This window comes from Chiloscyllium punctatum, chromosome 5, assembly GCF_047496795.1.
Source record: "Chiloscyllium punctatum isolate Juve2018m chromosome 5, sChiPun1.3, whole genome shotgun sequence".
Taxonomy (NCBI): Eukaryota; Metazoa; Chordata; class Chondrichthyes; order Orectolobiformes; family Hemiscylliidae; genus Chiloscyllium; species Chiloscyllium punctatum.
Window position 1 is genome coordinate 74117782 of NC_092743.1, and position 21785 is coordinate 74139566.

At 42.5% G+C, this 21785-nt stretch overlaps 1 protein-coding gene across 1 annotated transcript in view; it reads right to left on the minus strand.

Moving 5' to 3' along the window:
* Positions 1-269: 269 nt before the first annotated feature.
* The window catches only part of sdr16c5b (short chain dehydrogenase/reductase family 16C, member 5b), a 72097-nt gene continuing 50581 nt past the window's right edge, over positions 270-21785 (minus strand). Inside the window, exons 4-6 of the mRNA XM_072570581.1 lie at positions 21367-21511; positions 8695-8820; positions 270-5307 (exon numbers count right to left, since the gene is read on the minus strand). Of these exons, the coding sequence (XP_072426682.1) occupies positions 5214-5307; positions 8695-8820; positions 21367-21511 (365 nt within the window). The 3' untranslated portion in view covers positions 270-5213. The remainder of the gene's footprint in view (positions 5308-8694; positions 8821-21366; positions 21512-21785) is intronic.

The window sequence follows — 21785 nt, forward strand, 5'->3', positions numbered from 1 at the left end:
TTAAAATGCCATTCCCGCTCCTTTATTGCCTTCTTTTCTATCCAATGTAAAACCCAGAATATTGAGCGCCCAGTCCTGTCCATCTCTTAGCCAAATTTCTGTAATAGCAATGATGTCCCAATCTCATCTTCCTAAAAGGCCCCGAGTTCATCAGTCTTACCTGCAAAACCACTTGCATTGAAATAAATGCAATTTAGCTCTTCAGTGTTACTACATAACTCTGACACTCTTGTTGCTTATTATATGGTAGGAATAATGTTAGTCCATCCTATGTTTTACTATTTGTTCATTTATTATTTGTATTGATATTATGCACATCTTACAAGATGTGGAAAACATCTAACAATGTATTTGCCGCAGAATAAAACAGATTTTAACTTTGTTTACATTTGTGACTTTGGCTTTGCTAAGTATGATGACATAAATGGCATTTCAAATAACACAAATAATGTTATGCTTTGCTGAGTAATACATTACTGTACAGAGGTAATGCCCACCACTGTCTGGAGTTGCTCTGAAGGATGCAGCAAATCCAATAGGGATGATCCTCAAATTGGATCAAAAGGCTGATAAACAGCTTTACAATAGGCTATTATGTGAATGGAATTATGCTGGGTTATGCAGGTCTGTCTAGAGTTAATACTGCAGGGAATCCGTAATTGCTGTCTCTTCCAAGTAAGGCATACATTTGGCCAAAACATTCAGAATTGGTGATGTGCACGGATAATTCCAAGTAAGGTATACACTTGCACAGAAACTTGTGGATAAAGAGTCTGAAGAAATTCCTTTGTTCAGCAGCACTTAGAAGATTTGCATTGTAAGAAGGTAAGATGTTGAGCAGAGTTTCATCTTGGTCAGCTGCCAACTCTCTTGGGTAAAATTGTTTCGGGTTAGTTACAGAAATCAGGGTAATGAAAGACAGTGATTGAGATATCAATAGATCTTAAAAAGCGAGTGTTATTTGTTGAACTACTTAATAAATTAATTGCGTTTTATCAAGCTCTAAGTGTCTCCGCTATATCTTCGTCTATACATGTACTTTGTCTCTCAGAGACGGGCAATACTAGAAGCAGTTTAGATAAGTTTAGTAAGCTGTGCCTGAATCAAGATATTCTGATGGGACTTGACAGTGTAGATGCTGATAACATTTTCTCCAGTGGAAGAGAGCAGAGATAGGGGACACAATTTAAAGTAAACGATCATCCATTGAAGACAAAGATAGAAGTACAATTTTTAATGTCCAAGGGTTGTTAAACTCTCATCGGAGGGCAGGAGGGAGGATCATTGAATATTTTTGAGACAGAGTTAGATTCTTCATTGACAGGGTAGTCAACAGCTATAAAGGATTCACATCAAAGTTAGAACAGAATTGGGCTACAATCAGATCAGCTATGACCTTAATAAAATGGTGGGGCACGCTCCAGGGACCAAATGGCTTATTCTTAACTTGTAAATATGGTTTACATGTTTTTTACAAACTGTGGTGTTGCTTAACTGTAAGTCATCTATGTCAACAAGCAGATGGATAATAGATGAATAGAATGTAGGGAGCATAAGGACGTAGAAAGAGTTTTAAATGATGTTAGAATTTTAAAGGGTAGAATGTGGGAGGTCAGTCTGGATTGTGTTGCTCTAATCAAGTCCTACAGTTTCAAGGTACCAATGAGGATTTCACCAGCAGAGCTGCTGAGACAAAGGCAGATTCAGATGAGATTACTCTTATGGAAATAGGCAGCCATAATAGTGGTGCCTATATGTGGTCAGTAACTCACCCTGGATCAAATATAATGCAGTTACACAATATATTTACCAATGCTGATCTTGCACATAATTTTAAAAGTTTTTCACCAAAACCTTTTAAATTTGCAAGCTCATTAATCACCATCTGAACATCTTTGTTGCAATGTGCAAAAATGCAATGCAGGAAAGATTCTTGTGCTTTCAACTTTATCCTCTGCTTTCTCCTAAATTTAACATGTATCCTTGCAAACTTCATTGTTAAAAATGGTGAACTATCTTCACACCAGTCTACCATCCAACAATCTAAACAGTTACAATTGCAGATTTTACATTTGATTTTCTCAACATGTCATTATTTAAAAAGTATTGAAAAGTTTATTTAAGAAGTTTCAAAGATTATTAGAATTAACATGTCACACCTTCTCCTGACTTCAATACTATCTCTAGATAATTACACTCTTTATTGCCTGGAATAAAAGCATGAATAGTGTGCACTGCTGTGAAGCAATGGAGGAGGATTCTGGGAGGAGTCAGCTGACTCACCAGTGACTGCCCAGGAGCAAATAAAAGTGAGGTAAGCTATAGTGGAGTGGTCATTTTGAGAAGGATTGCTTTGTGGTTGAAGTGCTACTGGAGGTTTAAGTTTGGGCTTTGGTGAATACCAAGCTTCAGTGAGGACAGCGATCAGCAATGAAGTAAGGTAGTTGGAGCAGGAGCAAACTACTGCTGCTGTTAACCCTACACAACAGCACTAGCAAACACTCCCCCAGGACACTGGTTCCAGTTCTGCCTCATGCAGACCATCCAGTTTGTACTGGCACCACCTCCCCCAGAATCAGGTTCCAATGTCCCAGGAATGTGAATCCCTCCCTCTTGTACCATCCCACATATTCATCTCAGCTATCCTGCCATTCCTACTCTGACTAGCACAAAGCACTGGTAGCAATCCTGAGATTACTGCCTAACTCCTTAAATTCAGCTTGTAGGACCTCATCCCATTTTTTGTACCGATAAGCATATGATGTAATTGGGATCATGGAGAACTGGCTACAGGGTGACCAAAGATGGGAACTCAGTATCCAGAGGTAATCAATTTTCAGGAAAGATAGATCGAAAGGAAAGGGAGGTGGGGAAGTGTTGCTGGTTAAGGAGGAGATTAATACAACAGTAGGGAAGCACATTAGCCTGAATGATGTGGAATCTATATGGTGGAATTGTGGAACACAAAGGGAAAAAAAAATTCATGGGAGCTCTGTGTAGACCACCGAATAGTAGTTGTGATTTTGGGGATGGCATCAGACTAGAAATTAGAGGTGCGTGCGGGAAGGGTACAACAGTTATTATGGGTGACTTCAATCTACATATTGATTGGACTAACCAAACTGGTAGCAATGTGACAGAGGATGATTTTCTGGATTGTATGAGAGATACCTTTCTCGACCAATATGTCAAGGAACCAACTAGTGAGCAGGTCATCCAGACTGGGTATTGTGTAATGAGAGAGGATTAATTAGCAACCTTGTGAGAGATCCTTTGGGGAAGTCACCATAATATGGTTGAATTCTTCATTAAGTTGGAGAGTGGCAAGTTAAATCTGAGACTTGGGTCATGAACTTAAAGAATGCTAACTTTGATGGTATGAGGCATGCATTGGCCAATATAAGGTGACCAAAGATACTTAGGAGGTTGATGCTGAACAGGCAATGGCGGACATTTAAAGAACATATGGATGAACTTCAACAATTGTATATCCCTATCTGGTGCGACAGTAAAATGGGGAAAGGTGGCTCATCCCTGGCTAACAAGGGAAGTCAGGGCTAGTGTTAAAGCCAAGAGGAGGTATATAAATTGGTCAGAAAATGCAGCAAACTGAGAGAAGTTTGAAATTTAGCAGAGGACAAAGGGTTTAATTCGGAAGGTGAAAATAGAATAAGCTTGCAGAAAACATAAAAACTGACTGCAAAAGCTTCAAATCGATATGTGAAGAGAAAAAGACTGGTGAAGACAAATGTAGGTCCCTTACCGTTATAATCAGTGAATTCATAATGGACAAAGAGTTGGCAGACCAATTGGATAAATAACCCTTCATAAATGCTAAGGGACAGGGGGTCAAGCATGAAGGAGAACTGAAGGAAATCATTATTAGGTAGGAAATAGTATTAGGGAAATTAATAGGATTAAAACCCAGTAAGTTCTCTGGGCCTGATGCTCTGCATCCCAAAGTACGAAGGAAGTAGTGTTCAGTGTTGGGAAAAATGCTGGAGTCAATTATTAAAGATGTAATAACTGAGTATTTGGAAAGCAGTGACTGGATTTGTCCAGGTCAGCATGGATTCACTAAAGGAAAACCATGTTTGACAAATCTGGAATTTTTCAGGATGTGATCAGTAGAGTGGACAAAAGTGAATCAGTGGATGTGTGTGTATCTGGACTTTCAAAAGGCTTTTGCCAAGTTCCCACATAAGAAATGAGTAAGCAAAACTAAAGTTCATGGTATCAGAGATAATGTATTGACATGATGGAGAACTGTTGGCAGATAGGAAGCACAGAGTTGCAATAACTGAGTCCTTTCCAGAGTGGCAAGGAGTGATAAGTTGGGTACCGCAGAGTTCAGTATTGGAACCCCAGCTGTTCAAAGTATACATTAATGATTTGCACCAAGAAACTGAATGCAGTATCTCCAAATTTGCAGATGATACTAAGTTAAGCCAGCAATGTGTCCTATGAGGAGGATGCTAAGAGGCTGCAGCCTGTCTTGGATAGGCTGGTTGAGTAATCAAATGTATGGCAAATGTAATATAATTTGGATAACTGTGAGGTTATTCACTTTGTTGGCAAACACAGAAAGGCAGATCATTATATGAATGATGACAGTTTTAGAAAAGGTGAGCTACAATGAGACCTAGGTGTCATGGTAGAACAGTCGCTGAAGGTTGTCATGCAGATGTAGCTGACAGTGAGGGAAGCTGATGGCATGCTGACCTTCATAGCGAGAGGATTTGACCTTCGGAGTAGGGACGTCTTGCTGAAGTTATACTAGGGATCACAGTCTAAGAATAAGGGGTAAACCATTCAGGACTGAGATCATGAAGAATTTCTTCACTTAGAGTTATAAATCTGTGGAATTCCTTACCATTGAAGGCTGTTGGCACCAATTTGTTAGACAGAGCCCTCGTGGATAAAGGCATCAAGGTGTATGAAAAGAAGGTAGGAGTGGGATACTGAAATTGCATAATCAGTTAAGATCATTATTGAATGATGGTGCAGACTAAAAGGCCAAATGGCCTGTTCCTGCACCTGTTTTTTTATGTTTCTATCACATTTCCGCAAGCTTGAACTTATGTTTAGAAAGTAAACATGGAATGCAAATATTGCAATCTGATAGACATCCTGATCACAGAGTTAGACCAATTACTGTATATTATAACACATGTACTTTCACAAATTTCACTTTATTGATTCTGCAGATCATCTCAATCCTTTTTAACTCGACCTTTGAAGTGATCCATAACGTTGAAAACACCAAAGTAGTGTCCAAGTAGAATTCCCAGTTTCACAGGAAGCAAACTATTTTAGAGGAAAAAAGATAGATTGATGATTATATGATTTTGTTATGGCAACATTTAACGAAGAAAAAAAGGTGTAAAAAAAAAGTCCATGATTAGTTTGCCATACATTTTACCAAAACAAGAATTAAAACAGTGCATAAAAATGATTAGATAAGATCGTTTCAGCACAATCACTTGTTTCAATTGCAGCCAGTTCTTTAAACTTGACTTTAGTCTGATAAACATATTGGAGTTAGAACCAAATTTCTTTTGGCCTTATCAGCTCTGGCCAGAGACCTCACTCTTTTTAAAAAGATTTTAGATGACATCAATGCCAATTTTTAGAGTCATAGAGATGTACAGCATGAATCAGACCCTTCGGTCCAACTTGTTCATGCCGACCAGATATCCCAACCCAATCTAGTCCCACCTGCCAGCACCCGGCCCATATCCCTCCAAACCCATCCAAATGCCTTTCAAATGTTGCAAGTGTACTAGCCTCCTCTGGCAGCTCATTCCATACACGTACTAGTCTCTGAGTGTAAACGTTGCCTCTTAGGACTCTTTTTTTTATCTTTCCCCCCTCACCCTAAACCTATGCTCTCTAGTTCTGGACTCCCCCACCCTAGGGAAGAGACTTTGTCTATTTACCCTATCCATGCCCCGCATGATTTTCTAAACCTCTGTAAGGTCATCTCTCAGCCTCCGACACTCCAGGGAAAACAGCCCTAGCCTAATCAACCTCTCTCTATAGTTCAAATTCTCCAACCCTGGCAACATCCTTGTAAATCTTTTCTGAACCCTTTCAAGTTTCACAATATCTTTCCAATAGAAAGGGAGACCAGAAATGCACACAATATTCTAACAATGGCCTAACCAATGTCCTGTACAGTCGCAACATGACCACCCAACCCCTGTACTCAAAACTCTGATCAATAAAGGAAAGCATACCAAACATCCTCTTCACTATCCTATCTACCTGTGACTCTACTTTCAAGGAGCTATGAACCTGCACCTGCACCAAGGTCTCTTTGTTCAGCAAATGCTCCCTAGGACCTTACCATTAAGTGAATAAGTCCTGCTAAGATTTGCTTTCCCAAAATGTAGCACCTCACATTTATCTAAGTTAAAGTCCATCTGTCATTTCTCAGCCCATTGGCCCATCTGATCAAGATCCTGTTGTAATCTGAGGTAACTCTCTTTGTTGTCCACTACACCTCCAATTTTGGTGTCATCAGCGAACTTACTAACTTTACCTCTTATGCTCACATCCAAACGATTTATATAAATGAAGAAAAGTAGTGGACCCAGGACCGATCCTTGTGGCACTCCACTGGTCACAGGCCTCCAGTCTGAAAAACAACCCTCCACTACCACCCTCTGTCTTCTACCTTTGAGCCAGTTCTGTATCCAAATGGTGAGTTCTCCCTGTATTCCACGAGATCTAACCTTGCTCAGCAGTCTCCCATGGGCAACCTTGTCAAATGCCTCAGTTTGCAAAACAACACAATTATCTGTTTGCAAAAGATTTTACAGAGTCAAAGAAGGTGGCACTGGAAAAGCGCAGGTCAGGCAGCAACTGCGGAGGACAGTTGACGTTTTGGGCATATATCCTGTTGAAAAGCTTATGCCTAAAACGTCGACTGTCCTGCTCCTCAGATGCTGTCGGATCTGCTATGCTTCGCCAGCGCCACCCTTTTTGACTCTGACTTAGAGTCACAGAGATAAATAGTTTCGGGCATGAGCTCTTCATCAGGAAAGCTGGTGGTGGGGGGGGGGGGGCAAGCGACAACCTTGGTAATTATAGACCGGTGAGCCTTACATCAGTTGTGTAAAATGTTGGAAAGGATTATAAGAGACAGGATTTATAATCATCTAGAAAGGAATAATTTGATTAGGTATAGTCAACAAGGTTTTGTGAAGGATAGGTCGTGCCCCACAAACCTTAGAGTTCTTCGAGTAGGTGACCAAACAGGTGGATGAGAGTAAAGCGGTTGATGTGGTATATATAGAATTCAGTAAAGCATTTGATAAGGTTTCCCATGGTAAGCTATTGCAGAAAATACGGAGGCATGGGATTGAGGGTGACTTGGCGGTTTGGATCAGAAATTAGCTAGCTGAAAGACGACGGAGAGGGGTGCTTGATGAGAAATGTTAATTCTGGTGTCCAGTTACTAGTGGTGTACCACAAGGATCTGCTTTGAGTCCACTGCTTTTTGTCATTTCTATAAATAACCTCGATGAGGGCGCAGAAGGGTGGGTTAGTAAATTTGCGGATGACATTAAAGTCGGCGGAGTTGAGAACAGTATGGTAGGACGTTGTAGGTTACAGAGGGACATAGATAAGCCGCAGAGCTGGGCTGAGAGGAGGCAAATGAGTTAATGTGGAAAAGTGTGAGGTGATTCACTTTGGAAGGAGTAACAGGAATACAGTGTACTGGGCTAATGGTAGGATTCTTGGTAGTGTGGACGTACATAGATCTCTGAAAATAGCCACCCAGGTTGATGCAGCATGACCTCGTGGCTCCAAAACTCAGGGTTGTTAAGAAGGGAGTTGAGGCTGTTTTCATTAGAGAATAGTTTCAGAGGTGACTTCATAGAGACATTCAAGATGGTCAGAGAATTAGATAGAGTGGACCATGAGAGCCTTTTTCCTCGGGTTGTGATGGCTAGCATGAGGGGACATAGTGTTAAATTGAGGGGTGATAGATATATGACGGATGTCAGAGGTAGATTCTTTACTCAGTAGTAAAGGCATGGAATGCCCTGCCTGCAACAGTAGTAGACTCACCAACTTTAAAGGCATTTAAATAGTCATTGGATAAATATATGGATGATAATGGAATTGTGTAAGTTAGATGGGCTTCAGATTAGTTTGGTAAAAACAGATCAGTTCAGGTCAGTGCAACATCGAAGGCCGAAGGGCCTGTAGTCTGCTGCATTGTTCCATGTTCCACCATGGACTCTAACAATTCTCTAAGGGACAGTAAATTCCAAAGCTAGTGATCTGTACTGTAGAAGGTTAGGTGTCGCTGATGCATGGGAATTACACCACCTGCAAGTCACACACTATCCTGCTTTGGAAATACATTCCCACAATTTGAATATTGCTTGGTCAAAATTCTATTGCCTGTGTATGTATCTACACAACACTAACCGTAGCAGTTAAATAAGAGGCTTAACACCATCTTCATTGGCAATTAATAATAACATTGAAAGCTGGTCTTCCTTTCCATGAGGAAATTAAAAAATAATTATTTTTATTTAGTTATTAGGTTTGAAATCTTTAAGAGATACTACTATTTCTTTGTATTAATGAACATTTTTACTGAATAGAAGTGTATATAACAGAAAGAAAATGAACTTTTATTCCTTGTCTATAAAATGCATGATAAATTATACTTACTTCTTAATAGCAAACATAAAATATAGACTTCGTGGCATCACAAGTAGTACTTGATCCCGTAAAATGGCATCTGTAATCTTTTTAGCAGCATAATTCACATCCAATATAGGAAGGAGGTGTGGCCACCTGTATAGAAATTAAGTATAAATTGAGGTTAAAAACCTGAGTTTGATTGCTTGCAATGTGTCCAAAAATAAATTACATGTGTTTTGAACAGTAAGAAATGTTGTCAGCCTCTTAAAATCGCTAACACAAGTTTTCTCCAAATTTTTTCTTCAGGTCCTCCCTGTTAACAGTTAGACTTAAAAATAATCATAACAGCAACTGTCTGCTGTTTGCAATATCTGTAATAAATATCTGATTGTACTAGATCATAAATTTTCATTCAATGCAATGAAGGCTTCTCAGCACTTTCATTGGAATTGTGTCAGCCATGGCTTAGGTGATGACACATTCACCGCTAAAAGACAAGGCTCTGGCTTCAAGTACCAATCCAAGAACTGAAACTAAAAAATAAAACAAGGCTGATCCCCATGTGCAGTACTAAACATGCACCAGACTGTCAGAGTCTTTTAACGAAACATTAAACTGAAGCCACATCTGCCTGCACAGATGGATCTGACAAAATAAACCCATGGTGCTATTTTGAAGAGGAGCAAGGAAGTTATCTTCAGTGTCCTAACACTTAGCCCTCAAACCACATTTAAAATTTTTTTCTTATAATAAGCATTTACTGTTTATGGGAGTTTGCTCTGTGCCAACTTTATAGCAATAATTAAACTTTTTAAAAGAGCCTAGAACAGGAAGCTGAACTAATTCTTGACAAGATTTTCAATCAAATCATCGAATCCTTACAGTGCATACAGAGGCCATTTGACTCTGAATCTGCACTGACCCTCCAAATTACATCCTACTCAATCCTCCTAAACCCATATTTATCACGGCCAATCCATCTTTGGACTGCGTGAAGCAATTGGGAGAAAGTGAGGACGACAGATGCTGATGATCAGTCAAAATGTGTGGTGCTGGAAAAGCACAGCCAGTCTGGCAGCATTCAAGGAATAGGAGAGTCAACGTTTCAAGCTTAAGCTCTTCATCAAGAGCTGACCAGCTGTACTTTTCCAGCACCACACATTTTGACGGTGGGAAGCAATTGGGACACCTGGTGGAAACCCATGCAAACATGAGTTGAATGTGCAAGCTCCACACAGATTGGAAGTTTGGAATTGAATCCAGGTCCCTGGTACTGAGGCAGCAGCGTTAACCACAATGCCACTGTAGGAGCACCATTGAGGCAAGCGAATTTACAGTAAACAAAAAACTTGTCTATATGTTGTTTTGGACTGTTTCAAATATAAAGTCAGAAAAGGATTTTCCGAATGTTTTACCATCCTTGGTCTAGTTTTTGTCTGCTTTGGCATCTCTCTTGTGTAGGCAAGAGAGACACAGGGGTTTGGGGGACAGTCATAATGCACCAGGAGTGTGTGAAGCAGGGTTGATGGAAGATTGGATTATTTTCTGACTGTAATTTTCATTTGATAACCATTTTTAAACTTTCAATTGCATATAAGAATGAACATTTTGTTGACTGCCTTTAGAATCTGGAAAACCTCAAACTCATCTTCATGCCAAACCTCCTTTTCTTTCACCTTACTCAAGGACAATAAATCATTCTAGCACGCTGTATTCCACTCATCAACACACCTGATGTTCTTGGTATTCCCTCAAAAGGCCAAAGTTCCTCTAGACCTATAGATGGACAGCGAAGTGGGTTATCTCAGATTACAACAGGATCTTGACCAGATGGGCCAATGGGCAAAGAAGTGGCAGGTGGAGTTAAATTCAGATAAATGTGAGGTGCTGCATTTTGGGAAAGCAAATCTTAGCAGGACTTATACACTTAATGGTAAGGTCCTAGGGAGTGTTGCTGAACAAAGAGACCTTGGAGTGCAGGTTCATAGCTCCTTGAAAGTGGGTTGCAGGTAGGTAGGATAGTGAAGGCAGCGTTTGATATGCTGACCAATAAAGGAAAGATTATTGAGTACAGGAGTTGGGAGGTCATGTTGCGGCTGTACAGGACATTGGCTAGGCCACTGTTGGAATATTGTGTGCAGTTCTGGCCTCCTTGTTATCGGAAAGATGTTGTGAAACTTGAAAGGGTTCAGAAAAGATTTACAAGGATGTTGCCAGGATTGGAGGATTTGAGCTACAGGGAGAGGTTGAACAAGCTGGGGCTATTTTCCCTACAGCTTCGGAGGCTGAAAGGTGGCCTTATAGAGGTTTATAAAATTATGAGGGGCACGGATAGGGTAAATAGATAAATAGATGGGTTCAGGGAGTCCAGAAATAGAAAGGGTGAGAGGGGAAAGATATAAAAAAGACCAAAGGGGCAACGTTTTCACACAGAGGGTGGTATGTGTATGGAATGAGCTGCCAAAGGAAGTGGTGGAGGCTGGTACAATTGCAACATTTAAGAAGCATATGGATGGGTATATGATTTGGAGGGATATGGGCCGGGTGCTGGCAGGTGGGACTAGATTGAGTTGGGATATCTTGTCGGCATGGGTGGGTTGGACCAAAAGGTCTGTTTCCATGCTGTACATCTCTGACCATCTCTGCGCACTCTACCTTACTCCAATTTTGACCCTACGTACATTCCAATTTCCTTCACCTCTCTACTGATGACTCTGTATTTAGTTGCTAATGGCACACATTCTTGGAACTCCCTCCCTAAAGCTCCACATTTAATTCCTCTCAAAATTTCTTCCTTAAAATCTACCATTGCCAAACATTTGGTCACTTGTCCTTATGTCTCCTTATGTGCTTCAGTGCCAAACTTTGTCTGATAACATTCATTTGAAGTATCTTGGGATGTTTCAAAGAGTTGAAAGTTGATATATCAAACGCAAGCTGTTGTAATGCTCCTATTGTGAAGGCACTGGGTTGAACTTTTCAAGATTGGGGGAAAAAAAGCAATAATGTTTTTATTGATAAGGATATCAAAGAATAGACAAAGAATTGTAAATACATTTGACATAAATTAATTACTTACAGTGTGGAAACAGGCCCTTCAGCCCAACAAATCCACACCGACCCTCCGAAGAGCAACCCACCCAGACCCATTCCCCTACATTTACCCCTTCACCTAACACTACGGGCAATTTAGCACGGCCAGTTCACCTAGCCTGCCCATCTTTAGTGCTGTGGGAGGAAACCGGAGCACCTAGAGGAAACCCACACAGACACGGGGAGAATGTGCAAACTCCACACAGACAGTTGCCAGAGGTGGGATTTGAACCCGGGTCTCTGGCGCTGGGAGGCAGCAGTGCTAACCACCCGGCCCATATTCCTCCAAACCCTTCCTATTCATATACCCATCCAACGCCTCTTAAAGTTCAACTATTATCTGATTTATTGGCATACTCCTGTTCCTGTAACTGGGATGTAAATATTAATTTGAATATGAAGTTTAAATACTATTACAGCAGCCCTTTCTCCATGGATCTATAGAACACTCATTTAAACAGAAAAAAAGTAGTGCAATCTTAATCTTATGACTGCGGCTCTTAGTTGTTGGAGCTAATTTCCTGGAAGTCCAGGAGTAATTCCTGCTTTATAAGCTGTTACATTGTTTTGGAACTTTGGGGAGAAAAAAAATCAAAACAAGAGCATCTTTAAAAGGAGGAAGAGAGACCAAGGCAGAGACCACATGGTCAGTGTAGGAGAGAGACAAAGAAACTTGCATTGCTGTCTGACTCTGCACAGAGTGAGTGAATCTGCACAGCTACTGCCTTTGCTCTTTGAGTTCAAGTATTTCTACACATCAGAGCGTCTCTAAGAAAAATTAACAAACAGCGAAAATCACAGCTGACCTTGAGGAAACCTTTATGGGAGAGCTCACAGCACAGGAACACATAATTGCATGGTTTTTAAGTGTAACTTGGCTTTTTTGTTGTATGTCTACAATCGTGAGTAGAGTGGGTTATTTTTGATTTTATTGAGATCAGTCTCTGGATTAAAATTTAAAAATGGAAAACTCAGGTACTAAGTTAACCTCGAACAGTGTATTTTTAAATTTCAGGGTGTGTAGATTGTTAAGGTGCAAATATGGCTTTTAGTACAGTGACGTACTCTTCCACTCAGATATGGGACATTAGAGAGAGTTTCCAGGTTATTGACTATTATGTAGGCTTATGCGGAAAGTCAGGAGGCATGGGATAGAGAGAAATTTGGCCAATTGGATAGAAAACTGGCTAACCGGTCGAAGTCAGAGAGTGGTGGTAGATGGTAAATATTCAGCCTGGAGCCCAGTTACAAGTGGAGTTCCGCAGGGATCAGTTCTGGGTCCTCTGCTGTTTGTAATTTTTATTAATGACTTGGATGAGGGAGTCGAAGGGTGGGTCAGTAAATTTGCAGATGATACGAAGATAGGTGGAGTTGTGGACAGTGAGGAGGGCATTTGTCGTTTGCAAAGGGACTTAGATATGATGCAGAGCTGGGCTGAGGAGTGGCAGATGGAGTTCAACCCTGCCAAGTGTGAGGTTGTCCATTTTGGAAGAACAAATAAGAATGCGGAATACAGGGTTAATGGTAGGGTTCTTAGTCAGGTGGAGGAACAGAGGGATCTTGGGGTCTATGTACATAGATCTTTGAAAGTTGCCACTCAGGTTGATAGAGTTTGTAAGAAGGCCTATGGAGTATTTTCGTTCATTAGCAGAGGGATTGAATTCAAGAGTCATGAAGTGATGTTGCAGCTGTACAGGACTTTGGTTAGGCCACATTTGAAGTACTGTGTGCAGTTCTGGTTGCCTCACTTTAGGAAAGATGTGGAAGCTTTGGAGAGGGTGCAGAGAAGATTTACCAGGATGTTGCCTGGAATGGAGAATAGGTCGTACGAGGATAGGTTGAGAGTTCTCGGCCTTTTCTCGTTGGAACGGCGAAGGATGAGGGGTGACTTGATAGAGGTTTATAAGATGATCAGAGGAATAGATAGAGTAGACAGTCAGAAACTTTTCCCCCGGGTACAACAGAGTGTTACAAGGGGACATAAATTTAAGGTGAAGGGTGGAAGGTATAGAGGAGATGTCAGGGGTGGGTTCTTTACCCAGAGTGTGGTGGGGGCATGGAATGCGCTGCCCGTGGGAGTGGTAGAGTCAGAATCATTGGCGACCTTTAAGCGGCATTTGATTAGATTAGATTACATTAGATTAGATTACATTACAGTGTGGAAACAGGCCCTTCGGCCCAACAAGTCCACACTGACCCGCCGAAGCACAACCCACCCATACCCCTACATTTACCCCTTACCTAACACTACGGGCAATTTAGCATGGCCAATTCACCTGACCTGCACATCTTTGGACTTGTGGGAGGAAACCGGAGCACCCGGAGGAAACCCACGCAGACACGGGGAGAATGTGCAAACTCCACACAGTCAGTCGTCTGAGGCGGGAATTGAACCCGGGTCTCAGGCGCTGTGAGGCAGCAGTGCTAACCACTGTGCCACCATGCCGCCCATTTGGATAGGTACATGGATGGGTGCTTAATCTAGGATAGAAGTTCGGCACAACATCGTGGGCCGAAGGGCCTGTTCTGTGCTGTATTGTTCTATTGTTATGTCTGCAGTAAGTGTGCTTGGTTGCAAATTCTATCAGATTTCATGGATCGGTTGGAGCAAAGCAATGAGGAATTTACAGGAGGTATGATGGATGGCAGTTAAAGGAAGGGGGGAAAGCCTCAGGTAGATGGGTTGCCTCCAGGAAAGGTAGGCGAGGCAGGCAGGTCATGCAGAAGTCTCCCGTGGCTATCTCCACCTCAAACAAGTACAGAGGAACCTCAATTATCCAAAGGACACAGACGTGGAGTATTTTGCTTGGTTAATCGCATTCCGGACAACATAGTTTAGCGGAGCATTGGGATATTGCGATCTTACTGGACAATTCGATAATCAGATAATCAAATTCCCGATAATCGAGGTTCCTCTGTATGCTGTTTTGGAAAATCTACGGCATGTTGGACTTTCATGGAAATAGAGCACGAACAGTCAAGTATTTGGTACCGAGACTGGCTCTAATGTAAAAAGAGGTACGTCATGTTCCAAGCGATCGATTGTGATAGGGGATTTTCTAGTCAGAGGCACAGACGGACGTTTCTGTGGCCCACAGTAAAAAATCAGAATGGTGTGTTGGCCCCCTGGTGCCAGGACCAAGGATATCTCGGAAAGGGTGCAGAATATTCTCAAAGGGTAGTGGGACCAGCAAGAGTTCATTTTACACATTGGAACTAACAATGTTGGAAGGAAAAAGGATGAGAATCTCAAGGGAGAACACAGCAAGTTAGGCAGGAATTTAAAATTAGGTCCTCGAGGGTTGTAATAACTGGGTTATTCGCAGTGCCATGTGCTAGTGAGGGTAGGAATAAGAGGATACAGCAGATGAATGCGTGGCTGAGGAGCTGGCGCAGAGAAGGGTTCACATGTTTGGATCATTGGAATCTCTTCTGGGGTAGAAGTGACTTGTACAAAAAGGACAGATTCCACCGAATTGGAAGGGGACTAAAGTATTGGCAGGGAGATTTGCTAGAGCTGCTTGGGATGATTTAAACTAATAAGGTGGGGCAGGGTTATCAGTGAGATAGTGAGGAAAGAGATCGGTCTGAAACTGGTGAAATTGGGAAAAGGGACAAATTAGTCAGCCAGGGGAGGCAGGAACAAAGCAGAGAACAAGGCAGGACTGACAAATTAAACAGCATTTATTTCAATGTAACAGCCCCAATAAGGAAAGCAGATGAACTCAGGGCATGGTGTGGAACATGGGACAGGGATATTGACTGGCAGCTGAAGGTTCCAGGATACAAATGTTACACAAAGGATAGAAAGGTGCAAAAATGGATGGGGAATGGCATTTCTGATTACGGCTGCACCTAAGGAGGATAGTCTTAGGAATATGTCCAGGCAAGTAATTTGTGTGGAACTGAAAGATAAGAAAGAGACGATCACCTTATTTGAATTGGGTAATAGACATTACCCCCCCCCCTCCCCAAATAGGCAGCAGGGAATTGAGAAACAAATTTGTAAGGAGATCTCAGTTATCTGCAAGAATAATAGGGTTGTTAATGTAGGGGATTTTAACTTGTCAAATATGGTGTTAAGGGTTTACTTTTAGATTCCCTACAGTGTGGAAACAGGCCCTTCTGCCCAACAAGTCCACACCAACCCTCCGAAGAGCAACCCACCCAGACCCATTCCCCTACATTTACCCCTTCACCTAACACTACAGGCAATTTAGCCAATTCACCTAACCTGCACATTTTTGGACTGTGGGAGGAAACCGGAGCATCCGGAGGAAACCTCATGCAGACATGGGGAGAATGTGCAAACTCCACACAGACAGTTGCCTGAAGCGGGAACTGAACCCAGGTCTCTGGCGCTGTGAGGCAGCAGTGCTAACCACTGTGCCCATTAGATGGAGAGGAATTTGTTAAGTCTGTACAAGAAATTTTCTGATTCAGTGTATGGATGTACCTACTAGAGAAGGTGCAAAACTTGACCTCCTTTTGGGAAATAAGGCAGGGCAGGTGACTGAGGTAACAGTAGGGGAGCACTTTGGAGCCAGCAACCATAATTCTGGTTTTAAAATAGTGATGAAAAAGGATAGATCGGTTCTAAAAGTTAAAGTTGTAAATTGGAGGAAGGCCAATTTTGATGGTATAAGGCAAGAACTTTCAAAAGTTGATTTGAGGCTGATGGGAAAGGGACGACAGGAAAATAGGAAGCCTTCAAAAATGAGGTAATGAAAGCCCAGGGACAGTATGTTCCTGTTAGGGTGAAAGGCAAGCTTGGTAGGAATAGGAAACGCTGGATGACGAAAGAAATTCAGGTTTTGGTTAAGAGAAAGAAGGAAGCATATGTCAGGTATAGACAGCAGAAGTGAATCCTCAGAAGAGTATAAAGGCAGTAGGAGTATACTTAAGAGGGAGGTCAGCAGAGCAAAAAGGGGACATGAGACAGTTTTGGCCAATAGGGTTTTAAGGAGAATCCAAATGGATTTTATAAATACATTTAGGACAAAAAGGTAACTAGGGAGAAAATTCAACCCCTCAAAGATCAGCAAGGCAGCCTGTGTGGAACAGCAGGAGGAGGAGGATATACAAACGGATATTTTGCATCAGTGCTTACTGTGGAGAAGGACATGGAAGATATAAGATGTGAGGAAATAAATGGTGACATCTTGAAAAATTACACCACATTACACAGGCAGTGGTGCTGGATGTCTTAAAACACAAAGATGCATAAATTCCCAGGATCTGATCAGGTGTACCCTAGAATTCTGTGGGAAGCTAGGGAAGTGATTGGTGGGCCCTTTGCTGAGATATTTGGATCATCGATAGTCACAGGTGAGGTGCCTGAAGACTGGAGGTTGGGTAACATGGTGCCACTATTTAAGAAAGGTGCTAAGGACAAGCTAGGGAACTATAGACTGGTAAGCCTCCCATCAGTGATGGGCAAGTTGTTGGAGGGGATCCTGAGGGACAAAATTTACATCTATTTGGATAGACAAGAAATGATTAGGGATCATCAACGTGGCTTTCTTCATGGGAAATCATGTCTCACTAACTTGATTAAGTTTTTTGAAGAAGTAATGAATTGGATAGAGCAGTGCAAGTGATCTATATATGACGTTCAATAAGATTCGTCAGGGTAGACTAGTTAGCAAGGTTAGATAACATGGATACAGGGAAACTAGCCATTTGCATGCAGAACTGGCTCAAAGGTAGAAAAGAGGGCGTTGGTGGTGGAGGGTTGCTTTTCAGACTGGAGACCTGTGACCAGTGGTGTGCTACAAGGATCAATGCTGGGTCCACTGCTTTTCATTATTTATACAAATATAACATGAAAGAAGGAGGTGTAGTTAGTAAGTTTGCATATGACACCAACATTGGCAGTGTAGTGGACAGCAAAGAAAATCACCTCACAACAGGATCGTGGTCAGATGAGCCAATGGGCCAAGGAGCAGCTGATGGAGTTGAGTTTAGATAAATTGAGGTACTGCATTTTGGAAAGCCAAATCAAGGCAGACCTTATACACTTAATAGTAAGGTCCTTGGGAGTATTGCTAAACAAAGGGACCTTGGAGTGCAGCTTCATAGTTCCTTGAAAGTGGAGTCACAAGTAGATAGAATTGTGAAGAGGGCTTTCCTTTATTGGTCAGAGCACTGAGTATATGAGTTGGTGTGGTCATGTTGGGGCTGTACAGGACATTGGCTAGACCACTTTTGGAATATTGTGTGCAATTCTGGACTCTCTGCTATAGGAAGGATGTTGCGAAACTTGAAAGGGTTCAGAAATGATTTACAAAGAAATTGCCAGGACTGGAAGATTTGAGCTATCGGGGAAGACTGAATAAGTTGGGGCAGTTTTTTCGCTGGAACACGAATGCGAAGGGGTGACCGTATAGAGGTTTATAAAATCATGAGAGGAATGGATAGGGTAAATAGACAAGGTCTTTTCCCTGGGTTGAGGGAGTCCAGAACTAGAGGGCATAGGTTTAGGGTGAGGGGGGAAATATTTTAAAGGGACCTAAGAGGCAGCTTTTTCATACAAACGGTGGTGTGTGTATGAAATGAGTTGCCAGAGGAAGTGGTGGAGGCTGTTACAATTATAACATTTAAAAGACATCTGGATGGGTGTGTGAATAGGAAGAATTTAGAGGGAAATGGGCCAAGTGTTGGGAAATAGGGTTCGATTAATTTAGAATATCTGACCAGCATGGATGAGTTGGATTGAAGGTTCTGTTTCCATTCTGTACATCTCTATTTATTATCATTATTTTGACATGCTAATTTCTCTTTCTTTCATGTATAATTTTAATCAATGCAACTTTTAAAGTCCTTCTATCGGCATTTGTTATGGACTAAGCCAGACCCCTCAAAACATATTTAAGCAGATAGCCTAGATTGCAGTTTTGCCGTTTGTTCAGCTTTCCTGATGAAGGGCTTATGCCCATAATGTCAATTCACCTGCTCCTCAGATGCTCCCTGACCCACTGTGCTTTTTCAGCAACACACTCAACTCTGATCTCCAGCATCTGCAGTACTTACTTTCTCCTATTTGTTTAGCTCAGTGTAAAGTGGATAACCCCAGAGTAAATTAGCTGACTCAACTGCTAAGTTTCACACAAACAAAATTTATTTACAAAATTATGTAATGAAACACCAAGAACAGAAAACAGAATACCAGATAACTTATCTTCTTCAAACCCAACTTAATGATGCTGTTCTGAAAATACTTGCAACAATCCCAATACACATATCCCTGAGCACAAACAGTAAAACAAAAATTAACAAACTAGAGCTTACAGGCTTGAAGTTAGGAGAGAGAAAAGCTTCCAGTTTCCCCAGTCACTCTGACTTAACACACTCCCACACTGAATCGAACTGCGCAAGTAGAGAGCTGGCCACACTCCCTTGACTATACCAGTTTTTGGAAAAGCGCAGGTCAGACAGCATCCAAGGAGCAGGAGAATCGACGTTTCGGGCACGAGCCCTTCTTCAGGAATGAGGAAAGTGTGCCAAGCAGGCTAAGATAAAAGGTAGGGAGGAGGGACTTGGGGGAGGGGCGTTGGAAATGCGATGGGCGGAAGAAGGTTACGGTGAGGGTGATAGGCTGGAGTGGGGGCGGGGGCGGAGAGGTCAGGAAGAAGATTGCAGGTTAGGAAGGTGGTGCTGAGTTCGAGGGTTGGGACTAAGGCAAGGTGAGGGAGGGGAAATGAGGAAACTGGAGAAGTCTGAGTTCATCCCTTGTGGTTAGAGGGTTCATAGGCGGAAGATGAGGTGCTCATCCTCCAGCCGTCGTGTTGCTATGGTCTGGCGATGGAGGAGTCCCAGGACCTGCATGTCCTTGGTGGAGTGGGAGGGGGAGTTGAAGTGTTGAGCCACGGGGTGGTTGGGTTGGTTGGTCCGGGTGTCCCAGAGGTGTTCTCTGAAATGTTCCGCAAGTAGGCGGCCTGTCTCCCCAATATAGAGGAGGCCACATCGGGTGCAGCGGATGCAGTAAATGATGTGTGTGGAGGTGCAGGTGAATTTGTGGTGGATATGGAAGGATCCCTTGGGGCCTTGGACTGAAGTAAGGGGGGAGGTGTGGGAGCAAGTTTTGCATTTCTTGTGGTTGCAGGGGAAGGTGCCGGGAGTGGAGGTTGGGTTGGTGGGGGGTGTGGACCTGACGAGGGAGTCACGGAGGGAGTGGTCTTTTCGGAACGCTGATAGGGGAGGGGAGGGAAATATATCCCTGGTGGTGGGGACCGTGCCCACCTCCAAACGGACACCACCACCAGGGATATATTTCTCTCCCCTCCCCTATCAACGTTCCGAAAAGACCACTCCCTCCGTGACTCCCTAGTCAGGTCCACACCCCCCACCAACCCAACCTCCACTCCTGGCACCTTCCCCTCAACCACAAGAAATGCAAAACTTGCGCCCACACCTCCCTCCCTTCCTTCCCTCCAAGGCCCCAAGGGATCCTTCCATATCTGCCACAAATTCACCTGCACCTCCACACACACCATTTACTGCATCCACTGCACCCGATGTGGCCTCCTCTATATTGGGGAGACAGGCCGCCTACTTGCGGAACGTTTCAGAGAACACTTCTGGGACACCCGGACCAAACAATCCAACCACCCCGTGGCTCAACACTTCAACTCCCCCTCCCACTCCACCAAGGACACGCAGGTCCTTGGACTCCTCCATCGCCAGACCATAGCAACATGACGGTTGGAGGATGAGCACCTCATCTTCCGCCTAGGAACCCTCCAACCACAAGGGATGAACTCAGACTTCTCCAGTTTCCTCATTTCTCCTCCCCTCACCTTGCCTCAGTCCCAACCCTCGAACTCAGCACCGCCTTCCTAACCTGCAATCTTCTTCCTGACCTCTCCACCCCCACCCCCACTCCGGCCTATCACCCTCCTTCCACCTATCGCATTTCCAATGCCCCTCCCCCAAGTCCCTCCTCCCTACCTTTTATCTTAGCCTGCTGGACACACTTTCCTCATTCCTGAAGAAGGGCTCATGCCTGAAACGTCGATTCTCCTGCTCCTTGGATGCTGCCTGACCTGCTGCGCTTTTCCAGCAACACATTTTCAGCTCTGATCTCAGCATCTGCAGTCCTCACTTTCTCCTATACCAGTTTTTCAAAAGACCTTTCAAGCTTTTGGTTTGAAGCATTATCTCTTAGCGTAAACAAGACCCCAATGAACCATTCAATCTTCAGACACGTTGGAGCCTGGCCAATTGCCCCAACTCTCTGAAAAAAACCTCAAGGTCAAAGTAACCTTGTATAAGACCAGCACTGTGACACATTATTGACTTTATTGATGACACTGGTTTCTTAGCTTTTTTGCCATACTTGCTACGAATATCTTCAGTTTGCAATCTCCTGGAAATGATTCTTGGCTTGAGCATTTAGAATCGTCATATGCATCAGTAGTCAGTATACTTTTACTTGGCAGAATTCAGACTCATTAGTTAAGCTGACAAATACTAAATTATCTTGTAAAGAACATTTATTAGAATGCTACAACAATACCTATTTGAAATCATGACATGCTGTTCAAGCTTAAATAAATAAATTTGCACATATACCATAGTAAATTTAGTGAATTAATGTGTACATACTTAGTTTTACAGCCATCAAACATTCCAGTGTTTATGAAGTATGGGCAAACGATCGTAGTCCTTATACCGTTTTTCCCTGAAACTAACAATTCTAGTGCAACAGACTCTGCAAAACCAACTGCTGCAAATTTGCTTGCACAATAATCTGTAAAAGAAGAACAACGTCCAATCACCAAAAATACGTGAGAGCTGGTTTGACAGAAGTCAACAGTGTTAGAACAGGGGGACAATTTAATGAAATTTGCTGTAAACAGCTTAGCATTTAGTTTCCCTGGCTGAATTGGTTGAACATAGAGTGCATAAATACTTTTAAACGCAAAATACATGTTTTTTTTTTTAAATAAACAACTCTTCCCTCAGGTTTAATATCTCAGACAAAGCAGATGACAATTATAGTAACTAACTTTGCTTGCAAGTCA